At 33.2% G+C, this 25,401-nt stretch overlaps 5 protein-coding genes across 5 annotated transcripts in view; all 5 read right to left on the reverse strand.

Annotated features, from left to right (window-relative positions):
• Positions 1 to 417: 417 nt before the first annotated feature.
• On the reverse strand, positions 418 to 2,325 carry LOC132197005 (leukocyte surface antigen CD53-like). Its single transcript, XM_059620015.1, has 5 exons — positions 2,191 to 2,325; positions 1,950 to 2,129; positions 1,717 to 1,899; positions 678 to 956; positions 418 to 617 (listed from the first exon to the last, which is right to left on the reverse strand). Exons 1-5 carry the CDS (start codon positions 2,245 to 2,247, stop codon positions 552 to 554), a joined length of 765 nt encoding a protein of 254 aa, XP_059475998.1. The 5' UTR covers positions 2,248 to 2,325; the 3' UTR covers positions 418 to 551.
• Positions 2,326 to 3,112: 787 nt separating this feature from the next.
• Positions 3,113 to 9,653, reverse strand: LOC132192849 (uncharacterized). The gene is made up of 12 exons (XM_059613027.1): positions 9,368 to 9,653; positions 9,234 to 9,314; positions 8,805 to 8,912; positions 8,564 to 8,746; positions 8,010 to 8,222; positions 7,903 to 7,951; positions 6,430 to 6,590; positions 5,268 to 5,369; positions 5,023 to 5,199; positions 4,790 to 4,960; positions 4,390 to 4,590; positions 3,113 to 4,327 (listed from the first exon to the last, which is right to left on the reverse strand). The coding sequence occupies exons 1-12, from the start codon at positions 9,425 to 9,427 to the stop codon at positions 4,256 to 4,258; spliced, it is 1,578 nt and encodes a 525-aa protein (XP_059469010.1). The 5' UTR covers positions 9,428 to 9,653; the 3' UTR covers positions 3,113 to 4,255.
• LOC132197013 (uncharacterized) lies at positions 5,806 to 6,780 on the reverse strand. The gene is made up of 4 exons (XM_059620026.1): positions 6,644 to 6,780; positions 6,444 to 6,590; positions 6,256 to 6,381; positions 5,806 to 6,195 (listed from the first exon to the last, which is right to left on the reverse strand). The coding sequence occupies exons 1-4, from the start codon at positions 6,719 to 6,721 to the stop codon at positions 6,106 to 6,108; spliced, it is 441 nt and encodes a 146-aa protein (XP_059476009.1). The 5' UTR covers positions 6,722 to 6,780; the 3' UTR covers positions 5,806 to 6,105.
• A 976-nt stretch (positions 9,654 to 10,629) lies between the features above and the next one.
• On the reverse strand, positions 10,630 to 13,523 carry LOC132193461 (23 kDa integral membrane protein-like). Its single transcript, XM_059614165.1, has 8 exons — positions 13,397 to 13,523; positions 12,979 to 13,103; positions 12,147 to 12,264; positions 12,012 to 12,092; positions 11,858 to 11,956; positions 11,614 to 11,796; positions 11,000 to 11,212; positions 10,630 to 10,939 (listed from the first exon to the last, which is right to left on the reverse strand). The coding sequence occupies exons 1-8, from the start codon at positions 13,418 to 13,420 to the stop codon at positions 10,883 to 10,885; spliced, it is 900 nt and encodes a 299-aa protein (XP_059470148.1). The 5' UTR covers positions 13,421 to 13,523; the 3' UTR covers positions 10,630 to 10,882.
• A 3,528-nt stretch (positions 13,524 to 17,051) lies between these two features.
• Positions 17,052 to 25,401, reverse strand: part of LOC132196131 (cytoglobin-2-like) — a 32,278-nt gene continuing 23,928 nt past the window's right edge. Inside the window, exons 4-5 of the mRNA XM_059618577.1 lie at positions 21,525 to 21,708; positions 17,052 to 18,157 (exon numbers count right to left, since the gene is read on the reverse strand). Coding sequence (XP_059474560.1) covers positions 21,544 to 21,708 — 165 coding nt within the window. The 3' untranslated portion in view covers positions 17,052 to 18,157; positions 21,525 to 21,543. The remainder of the gene's footprint in view (positions 18,158 to 21,524; positions 21,709 to 25,401) is intronic.

Raw genomic sequence — 25,401 nt, forward strand, 5'->3', positions numbered from 1 at the left:
ACAATATTATAAAAAGAAATGGCAAACGTTATAAAATTTTATTTAATGTTACTTTATTGAGTTATGTTATATCCAGAGTTGTTATTTATTTACATATAATTATTCTGTTTAATTTTTTACCATTTTTTTTAAAAAACTTTAAAAATAAATTAATAATGTCCTCTTTTTATTTTTAAATTATTTTAAATAAAAGCAAATAAAAAAATTTTATATTAAAATTAATTAATTTAATAAATATCTGGCTGAATTCATGATACGTGTATCTAAGTGAATATTGTGAACAATTTTATAAATTTTGAATAACATTTTCTATGTAGGCTTTACGCATATGGAATGGATATACTTTGAATTAGATATTAGATTAATAAACAAAGGTACACACGAAACCCCAAATGGAATTTTAATTTATGCACAATATTGCATTAAAGTATTTTTCTTTTTATTTGTGTGGTAAATTTTTAATAATTTGTTATTTGTAAGTTACTATAAAGATAACAAAAATTAATGTCTAAAGTTTCTTGATGTGTTTGAACAAAAAGTTCTTGCTCTTCTTAGAACCCAAGCTCTCGCTTTCGGACAACGGACGCCAAACGAAAGGAAAAAATGGCTCCGATCAACTGCAAGAAATCATATTTTACAAAAATCAAAGGGATGCGATCAATGTGACAAGCACTTACCTCGACCAGAGCCAGACCGATTGCCACGGCAGCGATGATGGTGCTCGAAGTCTGCACGCTGTGCACCAATTTCAGGTAACAGCCCTGGGAGTACACGTTGTCGAAGGGTGGCGTGTTAGAGCAAGTGCTTGTACTTGGGTCGACGCATTTGCACGAGGCTGGTGCCACGTGTACTTTGCCTAAAGAGCCTGCTGGGTTTCTTAGGACGTCACCAATGGCATTGGCAGCACTGCCGAAACTAAGCCAATCGTTTGGACCGTCGATGCCACAGCACTTCAGCTAAAAAGTAAAAATAATTTAACGTTAATTGCCAGAATATCAAAACTTTAGATGCTGCAAGATATTTAATTCAGAATAACTTTTTTTTTTATAAAATTGACAATTATAAGTGATTATAAGTAGGAAAAGTTTCCATGACCTAAATTTAAGCAAAATATGTACATAGTAATTCCACTAGTCGGGTTTAGGTTCATTTTTTAAAATTAAAAAAAAGTTTTGCCAATGTGAGTATAATTTTGATGAAAAAACGCCCTAGCTTCAATAAAAATTCCACTTCACATTTTATTTGACGAAAATTAAGAGTTTTTTAGATTAAAAAATGTAAAATTGTTTAAAATTTTATGTTATTGAACAATGTTAAAAATTAAAAAAATATGCCATAACTTCCGCCGGGGCGCCGGGGGTTTTTAAGTGACATTGACGTTAAAAAATAACAGGATGATATTTTCGGTCACAAAGCTTAAACCACATAAACGTTTAATGTTGTTCTATTCAAATCTATAACAATAAGTTACAGTATTAGAACTTTAAATTTTCTTCAATATTAATTTGTAAGATTAAAAGTAAAATTATAAAATTTGAACGAACTTAAAAAATTATCTAAAAAAAAGAACTATAAATGCACAAAAAACCTTCTTCAAAACATAATATCGGCAATGTGTTAACTTTTAAGATTATAATCTTTACATTGCATCAAAATGCAAAGAAAAACTGATTTTTCAGGAACAAAAATATTGAATTGAAAAATTATGTTTGGTACCTTTGCCTGGATGGTATCCCATGTTTCCTTCGCAAACTTTCCCTTTTCTCCATCATCATAATAGGACCCCTGCGTTGTCTCCAACAATTTTCTGAATCCAGAGGTCAGTTTGTCCTCATAAACGAATAACAGAATTGCGCCAGAAACTTGGATCAGGAAAATTATCATTAGGAATACGCCAAACTGAAATCAACGATTAGCAAAATTCATATTTTCTCCTTTTTTTTATAAACCGTGGTTAGCATGCATGTTGATTCCCTTATTGCACCGCAGCATCCCAGGAAGGCAATCACGAAAACGATTGCTCCAATTGAAATGAAAATTATGGACAATCCAGTCCACGGCCCTTCCTGTTGGCCGGTAAGTTCCACGTTCAGGAGAACACCAAGTCCGAGCAGAACTAAACCCCCGGTCTAAGAAAATTGATTTTGTATATTTTGTGAAGAATTAATTCTTAGGAATTTCAAATCTTACGCAAATCAGCAGGTTGAAGAAGAAGAGCATGTATTTTATGATCGACGCCGCACCCATGGTTGCGCCTTGTCCGTTTCCTTGCTTCAGTCAAAGTGGCTGAAGTGAGCAGTGTATCGAGTGACAAATGCAACATTTGTGGTCCGCCAAAACATCCGTAGACTCGCGATTAGATCTTTTGTTTCAAGGGAAAACCACATCCTATGGAATTAATATTTTTCTGATGGTAAAATGAAGCGCCCCGTAATTATGCAAGACATAATGTCAGCATGAGTGGGTTTCACATAGAACCTTTTGCAATACATTTTAACAAAAAATAAATAAAATAAAAATTATTGTGAAGAAAGTTAAAAATATAAAAATTTATAATTTTACCAATATTCCATCCGATCTCTTTCACTATGAAACTTTTGCAAGGCATATTACATGTACATGAATAGGTGCGTGTATTTGTTAAAATTTTAAATTTCTAAGGATGATGAAATTTATATTCTCTATCACTTCCAGGAAAACCAACGTCAGCACTTTTATTTAAAACTCGCTAGATTTTTCCACTTTCCCATTCACCAAACTCAATATAACTCTCTGGGCGCATGCAACAGAGATTATAAAGTACATTTTGAATTTAATAAGAAATTTGATATTTAAAGCTAGGTGAAAGCGATATCAAGCGTCAACTTATTATATTCATACACACAATTATATATTTTTTTTTTAATATAAAAAAAATATATAATTTGATAATATAATATGTAATTGAAATATACCATTCAGGAGGTAGATATTTAAACTTTTTGATAAATTTTTCGCAATTATAGAGACGCAAATATTTATTTATTATATTTTAAATTTATTGCCAAAATCTGTTTTTCTTTTATGATTAATGAAAAATCTAATAATGTCATGATGCAGGGGTATTATTATTATTATTATTATTATTATTATTATTATTTTTGTTACTGATTGATACTTATTGTTACTTATATTAATGACAACTCGACTGACAAGAACAAACTAAGACGATTTATTTTTTCTTTTAGGGTCAGGCCAAGACAAAGTCTTGTCGGCCTGCGCCCCTTATTGGTGGTGCAGAAGGCACCATTTTTTTAAAGCACACCAGATTATGAGATATTTTTTACTCTCAGCAGTTTTAAGGTTTAGTACATAATTATATAATTCTTGATAGATATTGTGATTTTTTTTATGCCCAGCAATTCCCTCTTTTATTCAAGAATTTTTATTTCAATTACATAATTATCGAATGTAAAAAAAAAATGTAATTGCAAACATGTGGACAACTAAATAAAAATATTTTTAATTTAAAAAAATACATTTTAGGTCAACAGAACTAGCAAATTAATAGATAAATATATGACAATGTTTTTCAAACGCACAATATACATATTATTTATTTATTTACAACGCGATTTGAATAATTGAAAAATATATAAAAGTATTCATAACTTTATGCTAATAACTCTATCTTGAGTGTTCTCAAAGCGAAAAATTACTCATATAAACACATTTGTAATTAGGCAGTAATTTCATCTGCGATTTATCAATAAATAATATTTTACAACTAAAAAGTTGCATAAATTTGATTTTATCACTTTTTTTTATTAATTTGGCGAATTTTGTGTTTTGTGTCTCTTTGGATGTTGGAAGTGTGAGCATTTTACATAAAAATATTTTGTAGAAATTATAATTACGATAGCATCGTATTTATCCGCGTCCTTATCATCTCAATATTTTTAAAAATATTATGGTGAGGTGCTCATGATGACGCTCTAATTTTTTTCTTTTATTATTAGAGTTGTGCGCCCTATTAAGACTTGATTAACATTTAACATTATTTTTTAGAGACCGTTTGATATTTAAATTCGCCATTTGATTATATATTACCACCATGCAGTTACCATGATGATTATTTTTATGATTATTATTATTTATAATTAATATTTTTGTTAAAGAAAAATGTATGCCGTTTCTTTGTAAAAATTTTAAATCAGCGGGAAACTTTATGAATTTAAAAAAACATGCAAGAATTTTCTCGGAGCGTCATATTGCGTTAATAAATTCTTTTTCCATGTTGGCTTGAAATTTGGGATGCCAAAGAAAAGGCAAAGATAGCGCCAAGACACTGAAATTTGAAACCTAAATTATTCAGATATGCTGAAAATAGTTTTTAGTAAAAAAACGAACCTCAATCAGAGCCAAAACCAACAAGACTATAGAAACGACGAGGCTCCATGATTTGAACTTTTCTTCTAATTTTTTGAAGCATCCCTCATTGTAGTACTGTTGATCATCAGTGCAGTTGCCAATATTCTTGTCTACACAATCGCATGAGTCTGGTATAATATCAGTCCAATCAATGGAACTGTTCACGCCACAGCACTTCAACTATAGTAACATTGAAACCAGGAAATTATTTATAAATTTTAAATTGAAATCAAATTTTCTGGAAAGCAGAAATTTACAAATGATGTGTGTTTTTCATACTAAAATTAATAGTAATTAATATCTTATCAAAAAGTGAAGTGAATGATAATTCTCACAAAATGTTTTGAATAAATTTGGAAATATAAAAACTTTGCTCTACCTCTCTCTGGATAGTGTCCCACAGTGTCTTTTGCACTCCATCTTTTCCATAATTCTGTAGGCTGTTCTGAATCTTGGATTCAATTTTGAAGTTCACTTCTTCCTTATAAACGAATACCAGGATATCACCAATCATTTGAATCAAGAATATAATTAGCAAGATAAAGCCAAACTGAAAGTTTTAATTGAGTTGTTTAGAAAATGGGAATCATGAGTGAATGTATTTTCTCCAACAGTTCTCAGCATGCACGTTGACTCTTTGATGGCGCCGCAGCATCCTAGGAAGGCGATGCAGAAAATAAATCCTCCGATGCCGATGAGAATGATGGCCCCGTAATTGACTTCAGTAAGACCTACGTTATTGTCCACTTTCAGGATTACACCGAAAACAATAAGTGCAGAACCACCAATCTAAAATTAATACATATTTGCCAATATGGCGTATGGTGTATAACTTGAAATAGATTTAAAAAAATTACCCAGATTACACAATTGAAGAAGAAAAGCAAGAATTTAATAATTGAAAAGGAACACATAGTTACGCCTTCTTCGCAGTTGACAAAACCAAGGAAGTAAAGTTTCTGCATTTATATTATACAAATAAATGTAATCTCTTTAGGCACAAAAAAAGGTTGTGATTATAAACCAAGCGCAGACCACATCCTTTGGAAATTTACTTTTTGTCGATATCGCTCGATATCTAATTCTTTCTGCAGTTTTAATTGAAGAAGAAGCTTAACATTGAATACATTTAGTATTCTACCACAATAAAAAATTGTTTCAGGTTCTGGTGTGCTTATAAACATAAGGCTTTTTAACGCGTATTTCAGTCTTTGCACTTTCAAATTTCTGTGCATATAGCTCTTTTTTGTAATTCAAAACTTTACAATATTTAGCGCAATTTGATACAAATTAAATTGTTTTATCCCAACTAGCCGCAATATCTAGTGTCGACGAGGGTGCGCACATTACGCCCAGTTATTTAATACAACATATTTTAAATTAAAAAAATCAAAATTGTTGCTTAAAGCTTATTTATTGAAACATACATATTTTTTCACAAATTATTAAATTTGTTTGTATCAAAAAGCATAAAAAATGTCAATATTATTTTTCTTTTTTGTTATATTCATATGTATAACAAATACAATGCAATATATTATAATAAATATGGAATATTTATCCAATATTGTATATTTTTAAGGGTTAAATGTGTGGCTTGGAGTTTTTACTTCTATATTTTATGTGAGAAATATCAAATATCGTAAAAACATTAAGGGACTTTTTGTTTTGTTTTGTTGGCCTTGTAGTTTTCCGTCAAACTTGAATGTTAATAACGTGTGCTGGTGCTGATGTATAATTTCTAAGATGTCTTGCAAAGTAGAATGCAGTAATAGCCGCAAGCAACTGCAAGTCAAAACAGCAATCATCACATTTATTGATAATGGTTCCGCTAAAATCACAAACCTGAAGCACAGCCATTAATAATGCTAAAAATGCTGGCAATGATCCGGCTTTTTGGTTATCTTTATCAAAACCAAAGAAGCAACAAATAGCGAGGCCCACCAATGTGCAGATCATGAAGGACCCGAACTATAATAAGAGGAATGAATAATTATGTAAATGAAGCGTGACATTCACTTGGCTTTCCTTACGATTCGAAGGTGACATTTTGATTCCTGCTGAGCGCCGCAGCATCCAAAGAAGGTTGTCAAGAAAATAGCCGTAGCTGTTATTACAAAGACGTAGTTCGGTGACGTAAAAGCGACGACACCAAGAGCACCGAGGATAACGGCTCCAACCTTTAAAAGTATTGATCAGTTATGCTGAGACAGGAAAAAGCAAAATCCATTACCCAGTTAAATGTGCATAATGCGTACAACAAGCATCTTAAGTTTTTCCTTGTTGAGGCGTGACAACAACAACAACACATAATTGCGCCTTCCCTGCAAGTCTGCACCCCCAAATTCTTAGTACTTTAAATAATGAGTGCAGCACATTTTGCTCCGCCACTGCTTTTATAGCAAAACCTAATCTGTTTTTAATCTGACTAATAGCTGGGCTAATCTGCATAGGCGCGAACCACATCCTGCACAATTATTCTTTAATATAAGATATAATCTTGAATTATTTTTTATGTATATGTGTACATATATAGGCCCCCATAAATGTCCGACCTGGCCATCAAAGTTATGTCCCTGCAAATTTCAAACTGGAGGAGAAGGAATAATCGCTTTTTATCAATTGTGTTGAATTTCTAGCATTAATTAATTATAGGCTGAGCCTGATGATTCATTTGACAAATATAACCTCATTATATATTTACGAAAGTCGCTGCACCAACTTTTGACATGGTAAAATAAATTAAGAAAATTTTGCATTCTTAGCGGAAAAGAGGTTGTGTGTTGTAACTGATTAATTGCAATTTTTTACTCAAAATCAAAAATCAAAACAATTAATTTTGCTAAACAAAAGTATTTAATTTAGAACATATGGATATTTTTTTTTTAATTGTTTTTATAAAAATTGAATTGAGGGCCCCGACTTGCAGTTACGTCCTTGGCAATATGATTTCAGATTGTCCTAACAAGCAACATCAGGAATGAAGTCAGTTTAAACTATTTAGTAAACGACCAAATAAGTACAAAAAGCACAAGATTTGCTTAATCACCTCAACAAATATTAGATAAATTTCTGCTGGTAAATCACACAAACCACAAACTTTTTGTCGGCTTTCCGTAATCATTAAATTTTATTTCTGGTAGAAATACAAAGAAATTTTATTTCCTTGATGCATAAACGTCTAATTATACAAATTTAATAAAATAATTCTGAAAACTGTCCCAATCCACTATTTAGTATTAAATTTTTTTTGATATAAAAATTATGCAAATCAATGAAATAGAGGCATGGGTTATAAAATCAGTAAAATATTTTTGAATACTATAATTCCTGCAGTTAGAGCAAGAGTGGTATAAAACTTATTTTCTAGGAATTTTTGGATTACTTGCATAATAATTGTAAAAATTTAAGTCTCTTCATTAAAATTGGCATTATAATAGTCTTGTTTATAATTTAAGTATTTTTACAGTATAAGAATCTATCCTCCATAGCTCCTTTTGATGGCATTTGCAAGGACAAGCGCGAAGATCACCCCAATCAACTAGAATTTAAAATTTCAATGAATTACTCTCCTCGCACTCAAATAGAAATTAACATACTTCGACTACCGCCAGGCCAATGGCAACACCGCCGAGGACGTTTTGGGTCATCCTCATCCACTCGCTCAGTTTCGGGAAGCAACCCTTTGAATAAATACCAGCCACACACTCGCTGGTCAAAAGTGCGTCACAACTGCAAGAGGGTGGAGGTAATTGAACCCCAGGGGTCTTCAGGGTCCAGTCTAGGGGTCCATCAACCCCACAACATTGAAACTGCAAACCAAATAATTAAATAAGTACAAAAAGAAATATTTTATTTGTTCCAAATTTTTAATTATTGTCGATTTCTGGACTTGTCACATTCTTGACAATTTTTATTGTTTTCCTGTTGGGTGCGACTCTTTTGACATATAGGGCACAATTACGTCACTGTTTACCACGTCCAACAATGACTAACTGGCACAAGGAAAGTTCTAATCACTCACGTGCACCACCATAGTCACATTTCCGTTGAAATTTCCGCGTTGTAATCTTACTTGTTCTTTGAATTTATTTCCTGATGTTGAGAAAAAGAAAACCCCAAGGTCTAAATTTAATTTGAAATTTCTACAAACCTGGCTTTGAATCGAGTCCCAGTACTGACGGGCAAAATCGCCATCGGGGCCTTCTTTCTTGTACAAAATCATCAAGTCGTGCATGGAATTTTTCAACGTCAAGTCGAGCTCGTCTTGATACACAAAGGCCAAAATTCCACCAATCAGTTGGATCAGGAAAACGACCAGCATGATAATTGCGAACTGAGCAGATGAAATAGAAGTAGTTTAAATTTGAAAATGATAAAATAATTGAGCACACCGTAGTTATCATGCAATGCGATTCTCGAATTGCGCCGCAGCATCCAAAAAAGGCAGTGACAAAAATAATGCTGCCAACAATGATCAATAAGATCGCAGGGACTGTCACCTAAACGACGTTGGATTTTTATTTCATTTTTTTTTTTTTTAATTATAACTAGATTCGAATAAATTACTAAAATTTCCTCTTGCTCTGCTCTTGCTTAAAATTGCTGCTAGTTTTTTTACTGTCGGAAGTTAACAAAAGCATTATGAATAAAAATCAGTATTTTTTTTTTGTTATAAAAAATGTACATCTTTTATAATGGGAGCAAATTAAAATAAAAATAAGAATTTTAGTTTTCATTTAAACGATTGAAGAAAAAAAATTGAAACAATTAAACAAATTTTTTTGCTTAAACAAGAATTTTTAATAAAATTTTAAACAAACCTTCTCTGACAGTCCAGTTTCAAAGTAGCCTATGTTCCATTGAATGATAGCTCCGATGGCCAAAATAACCAATCCTCCAAGCTTTAAAAATTTTAGACGTTACAATAAGCTAATTTGCAAAGTATACAACTCACAGCAAAAATTAGGTTGAAAATGAAGAGGAGATACTTAATCGTTGAAGTTCCGCAACCCATCTTTCTCACTTCAAATTCCAGCAATTCTCCGCAAAACTTAAAAAGAGCCTTTTGCCCAGTGGAACGCCCTGAACACTAACTACAATCCTTTTCTGTGTACCTGCCGAGTCGCTTGTAGAAGCTAAAAAATTTGAACTCTTCACCACGGCTTATCTAGGCGCTGCTTTCATGTGTGCTTAATGTTCTTATCACTCGCGCGAGGAGAATCCACACATGGAAGGCGCGACTTTTTTAACGCCAGTCAACACGACTGTGAAAGGAGGAGACGGGGAGAGTGATAAAAAGTTAACTGTTGTCAGATGTGAGTCAGTCTACGTTTTGGCTGCTCATTGTCGCCAAAACTTTTCAAAAGAAAGAAGACGCGATATTTTTTTTATTTTTAAAGAGCGCCATGGATTTATTTATTTGTAAATTTATGATTCAATGCCAATAACATCTTACATGCATATTCCCTCTTTTTTAAACAAAAATTTATTTAACTTTTTTAATGAATTTATGAAATATTTTTTTCTTATTAGATTTCTCATTCAAAACTTGTTAGAGCCCATTTAGTGAATTTTTTAGAAAAGTTTTAATCGTCTGAGTAACTGTTGATTGCGGTGACGCAAATGAAAATGTACTTATCGCTTGTGTACAAGCCGCAAGGCAATGCTTCTTTTACAACTTTCGGCATATAGAAAACCTCGAACAATTAAAAATAAAACAAATTATAAAAAAAGGTTAAAAGGAGGTATCAAGAGCAAAAAATAGTTTGCAGTCACCACCACTTATAAATTAAGCCCAACAACCGTTTCTTGAAACTAAATCATTTGTAACATGTCTAAACTAATGAAAAAAATGTATATATGGCCTCTTCCTGCAGCGAAATTGAATCCCCGCATTTGCATAATTGAAGAAAATTTAGCTGCTTGCGTTAGAGAAAGTATGTAATTTAAGTACAGTTAAAAATAAATTGATGATTCAAATGGAATGTTATGGTGAAACAGGTGGAACTGAAAATTCAAATTTTAGAACCAAGTAAAGTTTAAGATTTGACTATTTTGATTGCGTGTTTGTTAGTTCCTATAATCTTGAGTCCAGTCCTTTCAGCTTCTTTCATTAGTTCTCCAGGATACAAATTTAAAAGAAAATTATCCTGCAATTACACCAGGTCTGTGGCAGGAAAAGTTTCCGTTATACCAATACTCAATACATACGTTAAGTGCATTTAAATTCATTTTATTATGTATATTTAATACGTTTAAATACAGATATTTTTTCACCAAGCCCAACCGAAAACTAAACGATATTTTCAATTTTTCTATGTTAATTTAACACACAAAACTTTATTTTCTTATCTTTCGGGTTTGAGCAAAACGTTTCTTGAACATTGAGATCCACAAAATAAACTTAACGATATTTTACAATTTACATCAATGCATAAAAATTTGTTATGAACTTTTTAGAGTTAAATCATCAGCAGCAGCATTTGCACATCCCTTTGCAAACGCACACAAATATCGCCGAGATGAGCTGCAAAAACGTCAATATGAGCAAAAAAGTCAAAACAAGTGCGGTTTTCAAGCAATTTACCTGTACTATGGCAAAACCGATGGCCAAAGTTCCGAGAACAGTTTCCACAAGTCTAAACCATCCACTGACCAAAGTGTAGCATCCCTTTTCGTAAATTCCATCGATGCTGCAAGAGGATCCGGTTATAGGGTTACACGAACATGAGTCGGGTGGAGTTTCGAGACCTGGAACTTGCAACCAGTCTTGAGGACTTTCAACGCCGCAACACTTAAACTGCAAAATGGAATTTTTTTTTTTAAAAAAATTGCAAATAGTCTAACCTCATATTTTATGGTTGCAGTATTTTACTAAACTGTGCCCCAAAGAGCTTTTTTTAAACAAAAAATAAAATTGAATTTGATTTGATTTGTAAAGAATTACTCCTTAAACTAGAAAAATTCTCACTACGGTATATGATGCCTATTATTGATTTCAGAATTTGCTATGTATTCTTGCTATTGTCTGTGCCGTTCTTTGCCCGACCTAGTCTCTTTCTTTCAAATAAAAGTTTTTGTAAACTCTGAACAGTGTCCGAATGTAAGCAATTGGACGGATAAACAACAAAAATGAAAAAAATATTTTAAAATTCTTACAATAATCATTAAAATCAGAATTTGTATAATTAAACAACTCACGCTCTTTTGAATGGCGTTCCACGCTTCTTTTGCGACTTGGCCCTCTGGTCCTGTATTAGTGTAAAGAGGCATTAGCTCCTTCATGGCTTTCATGATCGCCGCGTCAATTTCGTCTTGAAGGGTTAGAGCAAAAACTCCTCCCGCAAGTTCCAATGCAATAATAATGCACAAAGAAATGATGTACTTCAAAGGGACACAAAATATTAGAAAATAAATATATACGTTTTTTGGTAGTTTAACTTACGACCCAGCCTGATCCAGTTACGGCCCCACAGAAACCAATGATGGCAACAATCACCAGAGCAACTCCAACCACCATCAATATAATTCCGGGGGCTGATATCTGATTAGTTAATTTTTTTATTTTCAAAAATAATCACTTTTAAAAAATTGCTTACAATGCCTGTCAGGAATTCACTAAATGCGTAAATATTCCATTGAATTACAGCACCAATGAAAACTAGAGCTCCACCAGCAATCTGGAATGATTTTTTTGTCAATTTATTTGAAATGATTTTATATTGAAAATTTACCGCCAATAAAATATTGAAGAAAATCAGGAAGCAACGGATACATCCCGGTGTGCAACAACAAACCATTTTTACAGAGACTCTGCGGATCGAACTTCCGTATCGAAAGACCTTCTTTCTACTAATGAAATTATCTGCTTTAATAATGTGCCGGTGCACTCGTCTTATCAGTCTAGAGAGAAGTGTGTGCGTCAGATATTTCTACCTAGTTTTCCCATTAAACCGAGGAGATAAAATTCGGCAATAAATATTCTTTTGAAGTGCATCTGATGGGAAAGCACGTTGGAAAACTGCGCGCTTTGGACAAATCAATCATGTTTAATAATTGCGCGTTATTTTGATGAATAAGGAAAATGATAACGGAGTAAACAAGCAGTTAGACCTTTTTACAATGATTGCAAAATCAAGTGAGTCATATGTGTAAGTGCAATAATTTAAGCTGGTCTTATAGGCCAGTAAAGTGACAACACTAAATTAAGGAGCAAATTATGTGTCAACGCGTCACCAGACGTGAAATCGTTCTATTTTTTTTTATCTTTATTTTCAATTTTCAACTGGCTGATTATAGATTCATTTTTATCAAAGAAAATTACTTTTATTATTATTGCTTGAATTATCAATTACTCACTGCGGCGCACCCTATTTATTTTGCGCCTCAATTTCTTTTAAATGAAATACATATTAAAGTAATACAAGAAATACGCATTATATTTTTACTAAATTTAAATTGACTTTTTCATTGCGGTAATGGATTATTTTTAATTATAATAATAATTATAATAAAAGAATTTAAGAAATCAAAAACAATTTGTTTAAAAAAAATTCTGCGTAATACGGATTGAAAAAATTTTCATAGAAAAAGTAGAGGATTTTTGTAGCCTGTCGAGCCATTTCAATAAGTTGCAATTTAAAAATTGTTATTTTGACGGGGTCAGCGTCCAGTCCATCAAACTCATTTTCCTAAAACATAGAATTTTCATTTTATATATTTTGACGTTTATGCGACAACTTTTTGCCATGTAGTTTGTTTTTAATTGAGATAAGAGCTGAGTAAATGAATTTTGGAAAATCCACAAGGAAGAAAGCCAACCACAATTTAATGATTTTTGTTCTCAAATTTCAACTTACAATTGCATGAAATAAAATATTTTTTATCAAATTACAATGTTTCAAAATTTAATGATTGAGAAATAAAAAATTTACACATATTTTATAATAAAAATATAACATTAAAGCTATTAATTATAATTTACTATCAATTTTATGCTTGAAGCCATGAGCCGTTGATACACTTAGTATTGTGTAGCTTTGCTGTTCTTCACTGCTCGTTGGTGGTCGATCAATAGAATTTAACCACTTGTGTTAGTCTGCTAGCGATAAAGGCCGAGTTTTTCTGATTGCCTAAGCGGCATCATTATCGTAAACAAGAATCAAATTAAAGCAATTCTTCAGATGGCTTCTCACAAGTTTAAGCCACTTGAATTGCTCACCTAATCTAATCACAACTTTAATGGGTTGTTTTCATATTTAAGAATAAACTTTCATATGGAGTAATTTACAGGGGATATAAAAGACCTTGTTCAAAGAATTGCCCATTGAGCCGCGAATTCAATTACAGGCACGATCCCTTTATTATTTATTTGCACATGACAAAAGAACCACTAAACTCGGCAATCGAATTTGCATAGCTTTTCTTTTTTTTTCAGTGCCGCCTGCGTCTCCTTGCAGATTCATTTCATTTTCTTGCTCAAAAACGCCACCGTGCAACAATATAGGGAGGCTCATTTGAATGCAGGATTCGCACACTCAAGCATAGCAACTTTTTTGATGAGCCTGCATTTTCCCTCTCACATGTCGAGTTTTGAATTTTCCACTCTCGCTCTCTACTCGGTGTGCCATATCGCTTTCATAAAATGCGGCCGCACAACGGTTTTGACGGCTGCTCTATGTATTTTTCCGAGGCCTGTATTTCGATTGTGAAAAAAAACTGTTGCCGCGCGCTCTGTGCATTTTCCAATCTGTCAATATTGCGAGGTAGTGGCACAACAACGTCAAATTTTCGTGGCTCATAAATCAGTATTAAAAAAGAACTGATATGTAATATGTTGTTGAACTGAATTCTGTAGCACGGAATGAAATAAAAATACTAAGAAGTGAAACATATGCGATAATTTATGATTTTACCTTAAACTAAAATTTATAAAAAAAATTTTTTTTTTTACCAACAAAGATTCATTTTGTCATCAAAATATTGATTAAACACTTATGTAAAACATACGAAATAATACAGTTATCTTTTTTTATTCGTTTTTCTAGATTAACTTTTTCATGATTATCTGGCTTTAATCTAAATATTTGGAAAATAGTAGTTAAGTAAAAACAAAAAAGTAGTGTTTTAATATAGAGCTAGATATACCCTCCATATTTCTAGGTGTTTTGTTGTTTCCTTGTAAATTAAATATCCTGCTCATTTTAAATGAAGTAATATTTAACGCATAATTGAAAAGTTGAATTACATTCCAAAAATTATCTAGTTATTAACAGAGCATGGTGCCAATTCTCTCCTAATGAAATTTCCACTTTCGTATTTTGCCAACTAGTTGCGTGAGAGAATAGAAAAATATACCAGTAGATAAGAATTAAACTTGGATATTTTTTTTTAGCAAACTGGGTATCATCAGAAATCCAGAATTTTATTTAAAAAAATTCACAATATTATGAAGAAGTCCTCGATAAATTTATTGCGTCAAGTTGATGTACTCTAGAAGAAATAAACAGCTAAAATTCTGAGTCTGTTATATTGTTGTTAATTCTACTCAAGTCATACAATATAAATAAGAGTTTTCGTCAAATATTAAAAAAAAACTTCCAAAAAAAGATGAAAAATTTAGCTAAGGAATTTTTATAAAATAATGATAATTAATAATTTCATTTTGCATTTCTTTTATTCGAAGAAAAAACTAATAAAACGCTACGGAGAGTTTCACTAAATCTCGGCAATCCCGCGCAACTAGTGAGACGCACCGGTTGCATACACACACAACTTTGGCGGCTTTCTCCATTTCTTTCTTTCCTCCAAAGGAATTCGTTCAACATCAAAAGAGATTTGGAGGAAATATCTTGAATCTGTGTCGAGCATCGAATTTCCGATGAATGACGCCGCCTGCGTGAAACGGAGCAGATTTTCGCCTTGAGGAGAAAGCGAGGGTCCAGATGATCCCAATATCTCTGTGCATCTTTCTCTCAGCCCCTGGAGCATTGAAACTGGAGCTCCTCTGCGATGCTGAGATAAATGACCAAAGGCTGTGGAGGCAAGTCGGCGACGGCAGTTCAATTTTCGGCTTTAAGTAAAGGCAGCCTTTCGCACCTTTGCCCTCGCGAATCCATCATTGTCACCTTCATATTGTAATAAACGTCTCTCGGCTGCTGTTTGCGAGAAGAGAAGAAAATTTGTAGCTCTCTTACTTTTACGACGGGCGAATAAAAATTTAAGAGGAAAGTTTGCTTAACATGCGCCTCATTCTTCGAGGAAGAACTTTTCCGTTGATTTTGAGAATTTCTGGTCTCTTGTCAGCGAGGGTGCGGTCGCACAGATGAATTCCTTTGACCCAAAAGCATGGATTTCGCTTCAGGCACATCCCTTGCTAGCCTGCCTTTGATCGTGGACTTTAACCCTTTCCGTTGGCAATGCTCATTGGGAAACAAACAGGCCCTAAAATTGCACGCTGGCATTCAATTTAGCTGCGGCGTACCACGTTGATTGGAGAGGGTGTCGGTCCTGCGGTCCGAAAATAGATCTAACACTAGCTGATTATTTGATATGTTGAATGTGAGAACCACAATCTTCGTTTTTAGATTCCTAAAATTCATAAAGAAAAATTTGCTTTAATTTCGAAACAGACAGTGCATGATTATCTAATCATTATGTAAAAAAAAATATTATAAAGTTTTATTATTCGATCGTAAAAAAATATGAAGGAAAGAAAAAATAAACTAATCCAAGTAGCTTTCATTTGGCCAAACTTAAAACAATGGATATCAAATAAAATAATTAACAATTTGAAAAAATAAAATGGTAATAATTTCATTGAAAAAATCTCATTATTAATTTTTTCCTTCAATCGCATGGTACATGCATACAAAGACAGTATTTAAATTAAAATGAGTAGGTAAAATTACAAAAATTTTGAAGACTTTAAAATTGTCAGCATCGAGAAAAAGAAAACCTGCGAAAATTTATTACAAAATTCAAAAGATAACCACGAGAAATGTTTTTTAAATAAATATTGAATAAATATTACCAATTGGTTTATTTATATTTAGACTTGAGAACATTGATAACCAAATTCAAACTCTTTCATAGGACGCAAGAAAAACTAATTTGGAGCGAATATTCTTAAAATCGCTGATTTGATTGCTTTTATGAATTTTTTTGATGCAGGAATGTGTTGGTTAAAAATGTAATAAGCAGTTGTTTTCAATTATCTCCAATTATTTCAGCCTTTTAACTTAATGAAACAAGTTCCCATTTTCTTCCCAAGGAGTATCACATTTATTAAATTATGACACCAAAAATTCTGCAAGTGAATATTAGTGAGTACATTAATTTTATATAATTTGAATATATGTATATGACAGTATGTACCTCTGTATATATGATATTTTGCACATAAGTTTATTTACATTGCACTCTCTATACATGAAACATGAGAACATTATTTCCAGTGTTACAACAGCTTCCATTTCGCTCGCTTTTACATTAAATTTAATTGCTGCTGGCTGCGCTACAAACTTACTGCGTATATAGCACGTACATTAATGAAATCGACGCTTTTCACTCACCAGGTGTCCATAGGCTTCAGTTTGTTATTTTGCTGGTAAACAGTATTACATAATCCATATTAAAAGCTCCTATTTCCTCTCTTTCAGCTGCGCAAAATTGTATGATATAATGTATGTACCCAACCCATATTTATTCAAAAGCAAACAAACCAGAAAAAAACAATTGTTCGCGCAGCAGGGGCTGAAAAATTAATGCTGCTGCTATGAAATATTCACGAGACCACTCGAATCCAAAGAGCTCTCTTGTGTTTTCCAATATATTTTTCCAGCCTAAATAAAGCAGAGCAGAGATTCTGCCGCTACGTTTGCAATCACAATGTAACAAATTTATAAAAAAAAACTCCCGTGAACTTCTAACCATGTTATAAAATGCATCCAAGAAGAAAAACAAACTGACAAATTCAATAAAATTTTATTCCCATATTTTGCTTGGAAAAAATATTATTTTTAGCTCTTTCGATTTTAGAAAAACATGTATTGTGATTAAATTTGTTTCAAATTTCTGTTTCAATAATGTTTGTTTGGCCTCAATTCGCGCTCGTCGACGCCAGATGTGGGTCTTTGCCATTAGCGAAAATGTGGCGGCTTTTAGCCCGCGAGGAGAGAATGTTGTGAGCCATCAAAGCAAGCGACGAACAAACTTCAAATTGACTGGCTGCACACACGACACACTGCCGTACATATTTACGATCGCAAATGGCCTTTTAACGGTGCGCGCAGAAGCAACAATCGCTCTCAAAAGTGCGACAACCAAGCGGAAAATTCGCTCCTGATTCCAGCAAGTTTCCAAAGCATAATCATTCTGTATTGAATAAACACAGGTGTCGGAGCGTTTCAGTTTGTATGCAAATTCTAACCCCCTCCGAAAACGCGAAACGCTCCCTTCAAAGTGTGTCATTCAAAACAGAGGGATGCTTTAAACTTATGCCACAATTTTCGTAATAATTATTTAGTTTGAAATATTCTCTCGATGAATAAATTACATACACATGAAAAGCTGCTTTTTTCACTCTAAAACTAACCGAGGAATTGAACCGTCCCTTTTCGCCAAATTCGCGTCTTCTTCTTTCTCCAATAAATGCACATAGTTTGTCATGTTCCAAGAATTCCTTTCGCTTCTTCCTCTTCTTGGTAAGAGTCTGCGTTGTTCACCCAACCCACGACGAAAGTGCCTGCAAGCAAAGCAGCAAGTTCGGTATGTTAGTATCACAAATTCTCTTCATGCACGCAGCAAGATGAAAATGTGCAGAGTGCGCGCCTACCGAGTTATTATTAGATTTTTCAGGTGGAGGATTCGCAGCTGTACCAGTCACGTATGAGAAGGCGTGAGTGAGACAGACATGCCGAAAAAGAACAATAAAAAAGTAGCAACAAAGATAAAGCGTGGAAGGAAAAGTAAAAAAGCAATTTTGTCTAGATCCGACAACTGTCGCCGTTTTGCGTTGCGATGAAAAATGTCCAAAAGTATACGAGACAGTTTTAGGTTTGTGATCGTGTGCTGTAGGCAGGAATAACGTTAGGCTCCAAGCAAATAGTTTATAGCCGATTTAAAAACTTCCTTTTACATCCCTTTTCCATTAAGAAAACGTCAACATAAGAATTCACTTTAACAAAATCCGAAATTTCTAAAGAAAGGCATGATAAGAGGAGACAATTTTTATGGAGACCAGATTGGCCTCTCCCTATGAAAATAATATTTTATTATGTCTGTATAAACATAAATTTAATTTAAGTTAAACTCAATTTGAATTCAGTACTACTAATCATTTTTGGATTGAAAAGGATCAAATGACTTTTCACAATTTGTTTGATAAAAATGTAATAGAATATCTTCTCAGGCTTCTTTAATGATATTATTTTAATTCTCTTTTTTGGCGGAAGTATTCCAGATTATTTTAATATTTTTATAAAGCATTAAAAAGAAGAGTGTATTTTGTGAAAATTTGAACAGCAGCAAAAATGATTGATTAAAAAACTGAGTCATTGAGATGAACATAAAATTTTAATTTTAAATCTTTTTATTATGATTGAGTTTTTTTTATAATAATAGGCTGAAATTTTTAAAAGATAAATTAAGAGAAAATATTTAAAGAGATATATTTTTCATACTGCAAATTGAAAAGTACTACATTAAATTTCTTGAAAGATTTCATGGAGCAAGAGCAATAATAATAATGTGATAGAATAAAAGTAGGAAAACGTCGGGAGACGGAATATACATATTTGATAAAAGTTTATGTGTTTTGAGTCAACTTTTCTTCCAGCGATTGTAATAAAATCACAGATTTGCGTTACACGAGCTCTAATGGAAAATGAACGAGAGGCAAACGAAGGGAAATGCTTTGATCGAGAAACTTTTCCTTCTTCTCCGCAGGTCATGGGAAAAGTCTTCTTTGCTTAAAAAAGTATCAGATGCCACGTGTTTTGTTTCCTCTCTCTTGGTAAAAAAGTTCCTGGAGGCTGAGGAAAAAAAATGAGAAGTTGATTTAACGTCGCTTCCCGACGATAGTGCATGCTCTCGCTTTTAGGACGAATGTGATTTTCCAAAAGCTAAAAACAAAACGGGAAACACGCGGTGGGTGTTCGTTCTGTGTAATTTTGCTGTGATACATAAAAGAGAAAAAAGCGGCCGCGGGAACCATATGCTTTCCGGCAGAAAAATAATCTGCTTACCCAAGGCCATAAAGCACACGCATTTTATCCAAAAGGCAAAAGCTGAGGTTATAAAGTCTTGCGGGTTTCCTGCTTGAAAGTTTTAACAAGCTCGTTTGCATTTTCAGCTTTGTACCCAAATAACGCAACAACTTTTTGATAATGCGGAGGAAGAAGGATTGGTATTAATACGCTAAGGTGCTGACAATGAGACTAATATTTATATTTAAATTTAATAAACTGGCTGATAGGTTTGCGCTCTATAAGCTGCTTTTTAATGTAAAATTTTTTTATTTAAAATGAAAGGAAATTTTAACGCTTTTTTATCTTTTTTTAATTGACTTGATAATTTTATGTATACTGAAATTTTGGCAAATAAGTAGCGTCAGGTAGTCTTGACGATGAGAGATATTACAATATGTCTAGACTTGAGATTAGGTGAAGTTTTTTTTTGCCTTTTTATAGCAATTTTTACTGCTGAAATAGATGATTATACTGATTATTTTCTTAAAAAAAAAGAATAAAAGAAATAGTGTCATTTGCTTTATTCAATGCATATCTTTAAATAGGCCCTACTTTATTTATTTACATTTTATTTATTTAATTTTTCATCATTTAATAAAAGTTAGAGTACTAAAACATTTCTAAGCCGGCATATTTGTCTGGGTTTATTAGTTAATGCTAGTTTTTTGTGTCAAATATCAATTTGTTCCCATCCCTGCGTGCCCTGCGTGAATATGACGTTACACAAAATTTATCTCGGAATATAATTTTGAATCTCTAATCTATTAATATTTTCTAATGTTTACCCTCTGCTTAAATTGCAAGTTTCAAGAAGAGTGAAAAAAGCGCGTGGGCTTGTTGGAATTCCGTCCCCTGGTCTACGAACTTTCAACAAACAAACGTGCGCGCGACTCTATTTATTTTCAATGCCGTAAATCAAATTTCGCCGTCAGATCCATAAATTGACTGCGAAAATACACACACATTATACGCAGGGCGAGCAGCTCAGCAGCCGGTGACATAAACAATTTCCAGTCGGCAGCCGCTGGAACGCGAAAAACGACACGCGGTGCAGGCAGGTGAATTTACATTTTTATTGCGATGCGATCTCGTCCTGGTCCCCCACAAATCCAGTTTAATTTATTTTTTATTTTATATACTGGCTCTTTTCGGAATGAAAATAATTTCACGGCAGAACAAGTTTTGCCCCACAGTAAAATGAGCGCGACCTTTTTTTTGTAAAGTATGAATAAATTGAATTTTATAGTCGTGAATGGAAAACAGAGTGGTGAACAGGGTTGCTGTAAAAACAACACAGCGGTGGAAATAAAATTAACTTCCCTGGCAATTTTATTCGAAAAATGAAAACATATAAAAAATGCTTTACATGTGGCAATTATATTCTATGTAAAAAGGGAACAAATGAATTTCAAAGAGTATTTTCCTCGTTCTGTGTACAGGCATTTTATCTCTTCCAAAATCAAGAAGCCATAAAAAAAGAGGGTAAATATTGTTTAAAAATAGGGCGAGTGCATTTCAGACAATTGTATTTTTACTGCGACACTCAAAATTCAAACTAACAAAATTAATTAATTTAACCTATCAAAATTGTAGTTTTTACAGCAATTGCAGAAAAATTCAAGTAAATCAATCATTCTATCCATAGTCAAAAGCTTGGAAATTTTTGAATTTTCCGTTAATATGCAAACTTTAATGAAAACGGAATAAATCTAAACAAATTTGTTGCCAAGCTGTCCGAAACAGGGCAAGAGCGCGCATTGCGGAATACAAATTAACTTCACTCGTGACAGTCCCTTCTCATTTTTCAAGCCCACGTCAGTCCACGGCGGCCATAATATGCAAATTTGTATAAATCTTTCTTACCCGCATGGCTGCCGGACCCTCAGTGCGTGGGAGCGACCCCGCTGGTGATGCGCTCCTGCTCGATGGCCACTTTCATGATGCAGCTCATGTAGCGGAAAAGTTGCAGCCAGGCCTCCTGCAGCTCCTCAGTCCACTTTTCCTCCAGCCCAGGACGAATTGCCTTTATGAACTGCGGCCCAATCAGCTGTAACCAAAGTCAACAAATTTTATTCAGGAAAATCACTGTTTTTTCTAAATAAACCGGTGAACAGTAACATGAGGGGATTGAAATGACACACGGTGTTGGGTCGCAAAAAAGGGTCAGATTTATTTCAGGCATCGTTAATCAGCCTGCGTCATATCTCATATCCACTTTATTTCATGCAGATGGAAATCTGCAACGTTTGCTGAATATTGTGAAACATGGTGTAGAGTTCGCATTCCATTTTTTACCATGTCAAATTTTTAAAGGAAAATATAGCAAAAATTTCCATTCCAGAGAACGCATGATGGATATCCGTTCAGTTATTAAAAAATTCCAATTATAGCAAGGGTGAAAGGTTCATAAGCTCAATATAGTCAAAATCAAATTGTTTAGTAAGAAGGGTGGGTGTGGGGGGCGTCTAATTGTAAATGCAGAAAAATTAATTTCGAAGTTTTTTCTAAGGTTGTATATTTTACGTGTCAAAAAGCCAATTAAAATCTGTAATTAATTACTAAAAGAGTAAACATTGAAGCAAATATTCGAATGAAATTAAAATCAGCTCTTGATTATTTTGATCTTAAATTTAAAATAAATTTTAATTGATCAAACATCTGGCAAATATATTATAATATTCCAATAATGACAAGCTTAATAAACAGAAAATTTATATGCCATTGGTGTAATTTCTTGTCGATTAAGGCTTCAAACTTTGCGCGAGGACTTACTTTAGAATGTGAGCTGTAATTTTCTGAATGTCATGTCAAGATCAATTATTATTGTTATTGAGTCAAAATATTTTTACCTAAAAAATGTGGACAAATTTCCTATGGCATGAGTAAATTTACAGGTGAGGATTTCATACTTCAACTAAAATTTGTATAAATAAAAAATTGAATTACAATTTTCGACGGGATTCCCCGCTGTAGTTTCAAAATTTTAATTTGAACCTTTTATTCATCGCCTGCTTCTTTTTAATCATTTTATTTATAATTATGTGGCCAAAATTATTACTACTTCTAATAAAGTCACTTAAATTTTGAAACAGCTTTGTAACGTACAGCGAGCTTCTTTAGAGCTTTCAGGCAAATGAGATGCAAAGTTTGGTCGCAGAAGTGCACAAATGAGCAATTACAAAACTTTATTCATTTAATATGGCGTCCTCTGCCCTCCTTGGACGATAAAAATGTATAAATCGCAAACTCGGGCGTCTCTTCGTCTGTATTCAGTATCTAGGACGAACTTTATCACAAGACTGGAAAAATGAAGACCGTTCTATAAGCAGTGAAGAGCAAATAATAATGTAATCATAATAAATGCCACGCCCGAGGCCTGTTGGATGAGATTCTTGACAAACGAAGCTCCCCCCTGGACGAAAAATAATTTGGGGCTAAATGGAAAGTAAACACTTTCCCGCCTAGGCCGTGTATTAAATTATATCTCATCAAGTATAATAATAATGAGCACACACATAAGAGCATATGAATGGGGTTTATAGTGTGTTGCAGGGAGAGTGGACGTTCCCAGAAGGCGTCTTACTTAATTAAACTCGGCGGCGCCCGCAGTGAGAGCAAACACACACTAAAATTAACCAACAACTCATTTATTTGCACGAGAGAGGCTTTAAAAAATAATTATGAAAGCTGAAATGGTTCTTTCCATGGAAAGGGAAATTTCCACAGAGAGAAAAATGCTCGCAGGCTTCATCGTTATTTATGCGAAATTTAGTCGGTTGAGGGGGCAAAAGGGGCGCACATGAGAACAATGATTCGCCTCGCCTTTTTGCGAAGCCCTAGAGGCAGACGCCGTTTTCAACGCCAAAACCCGCTGCCACCGTTGGTAACTTTTTTGTTAATTAACGCCGGAAATTCCCGTTGAGAAAAGTGCACAATCAGCACCACACTGTTCCACCTCATACAATGAAGTGTGAGCTGCGTTGAAGTTAAAAAAGTTCATTCGAGCACTTGAAGCAGTAATTCAAAGAAATATTTTACTTTCGTGAAAGTTTCTTTGAGAAATATTATACATTTAAAACTTTAATTTTAGCAAAATATGCAAACTTTACCATACACACATTCTTGGACTTCGTGTTTTCCCAATAAAATATTTTATACTTTTTCAGTCAGTATCATCTAAAAAGCTGTAACTTTCTGACTGGGATTTTAACCAACGTAATAACTTGTAAATTTGGTTACGATTAGGGGTGTCTTCAAAACTTTTATCTAGAATGAAGAACTAGAGTCACTAATGAAACAAACTAGATCTGATAGCTGCATAATTTATGCAGCTATCAAATCTGCATAATGCTTCGAATCATTTCATTTATGTACTTTAATTTATATCTATAAGTCAATAGTGTTATAGAGGGATAAAAAAAATGACAATGAATTGTATTTTGCGTATTTTGTGCAAATAGTAATGCTTCCAGCAAGAATTTCATAAGAAAAACGTTTTCCAGGTTATATCATAGAAAGTTTTGAATTTATATTGAATTTGAAATATCAACTCAGTTTATATATTTCCTCAATAATATTTTACAGAAAAAAAATATCTTCTTGTTTAAAAACCCTTTCCGTTGATATAATTCTTTTTTGCAAAAAAAAAAAAAAAAAAAAGCTGAGTCTGTTCCTAAAAAATTCCACTTATTGCTAATGTCTTTTGTAAACTTGAAATTAAAATTTGGAAGCAAAAAAATTCCCATTCAGGGTTATATTTTCCGTCAATGTCATTTAGAGAGATTTACTTTGGCTTCAAGGGTCCAACCGTGTTCCTTCATAATTACATCCGACTGCAAGCAAAGACGAAGGCGAATTTTTAGAGGTGCGTAAAAAGTTGGCTACAAAAAACAGAATTCCTGCCTGCGAGCGTAATGATGGCTCTGGAATTAGTAGTCGTCCTTTTTCCTCTGTGTGCGCGATAAGCTTCTTTCGGGCAATAATGCACCAGCTGCCGAGTTAAAGAGCATCTCGCAGCACCAGGTGCGCATCTGTGCACCGAAATGACGTAAAAAAGAAGCGATCTGGGTCAACGTGCTGGTGACGCGAAAACTCCTCTCTTTGCTAATACAATTGCAATAACTTTTTACATTCAATTTGGCACCAGAGAGAAAAAAAGAAAATTACTCTGACAAATAAAATTTTTATTCCGAATTCATCTATTTCTGTGAATTTTCACGAGCAGAATTATGCAAAGAGCTCCTTATTGATATCCAAAAGTGAAGTACTATTATGCACTAAAATTGAACGTTTGAAATCAACAATAAAAAATCAAATAATTATTTTTTTTTTTTAGCGTTTTAATTTTGTACTTGAATTTCGTGAATTATAATTTTAAGATGAATAATAAAATAAATTGTTTTTTGTGCGTATTTTTTTTAGCCTTCATCCAACTTCATAAAAACACAAATTGCCCCTGGTTATTGCAAAAGTTACTAAATGAATTTAATTTCAGCTTTGCTTCCCAGTAGAGAAAAAAAGTAATGCTTTTAAGAAATAACAAGCAGGCCGCATTGAGAGCTATTAAAATGCGTTTGTAAACATTCGCTCTCATCAAATACTTGTTTACGACTGAAATTTTTTTACTTTCAAAGATCTCTCTGTTCATTGAGCACAAAGGATCTAGCGCATTAATAGTGAGCGTCGACAAAACAGTAATTCAAAAGGAGAGCACGCTGTTTATCAACATTTCGATCAGCTA

This window comes from Neocloeon triangulifer, unplaced genomic scaffold (genome assembly GCF_031216515.1).
Source record: "Neocloeon triangulifer isolate White Clay Creek 2 clone unplaced genomic scaffold, ASM3121651v1 ptg000001l, whole genome shotgun sequence".
Classification (NCBI taxonomy): Eukaryota; Metazoa; Arthropoda; class Insecta; order Ephemeroptera; family Baetidae; genus Neocloeon; species Neocloeon triangulifer.

Coding starts and splice junctions, on each gene's coding strand:
- LOC132197005 (XM_059620015.1), bottom strand. CDS start 2,247: ATGGGTGCGGCGTCGATCATAAAATACATGCTCTTCTTCTTCAACCTG. Junction 957..1,716: donor GGGATACCATCCAGGCAAAG/GTACCAAACATA, acceptor TTTACTTTTTAG/CTGAAGTGCTGTGGCATCGA. Junction 618..677: donor TCGGTCTGGCTCTGGTCGAG/GTAAGTGCTTGT, acceptor GATTTCTTGCAG/TTGATCGGAGCCATTTTTTC.
- LOC132197013 (XM_059620026.1), bottom strand. CDS start 6,721: ATGTGTTGTTGTTGTTGTCACGCCTCAACAAGGAAAAACTTAAGATGC. Junction 6,382..6,443: donor CAAAATGTCACCTTCGAATC/GTAAGGAAAGCC, acceptor CTCTTATTATAG/TTCGGGTCCTTCATGATCTG. Junction 6,196..6,255: donor TATTAATGGCTGTGCTTCAG/GTTTGTGATTTT, acceptor TTTGACTTGCAG/TTGCTTGCGGCTATTACTGC.
- LOC132192849 (XM_059613027.1), bottom strand. CDS start 9,427: ATGGGTTGCGGAACTTCAACGATTAAGTATCTCCTCTTCATTTTCAAC. Junction 9,315..9,367: donor TTTTCAACCTAATTTTTGCT/GTGAGTTGTATA, acceptor AAATTTTTAAAG/CTTGGAGGATTGGTTATTTT. Junction 4,328..4,389: donor TGGTTTTGGCTCTGATTGAG/GTTCGTTTTTTT, acceptor TTCAAATTTCAG/TGTCTTGGCGCTATCTTTGC.
- LOC132193461 (XM_059614165.1), bottom strand. CDS start 13,420: ATGGCTTCAAGCATAAAATTGATA. Junction 11,213..11,613: donor GGAACGCCATTCAAAAGAGC/GTGAGTTGTTTA, acceptor TCCATTTTGCAG/TTTAAGTGTTGCGGCGTTGA. Junction 10,940..10,999: donor TCGGTTTTGCCATAGTACAG/GTAAATTGCTTG, acceptor ACGTTTTTGCAG/CTCATCTCGGCGATATTTGT.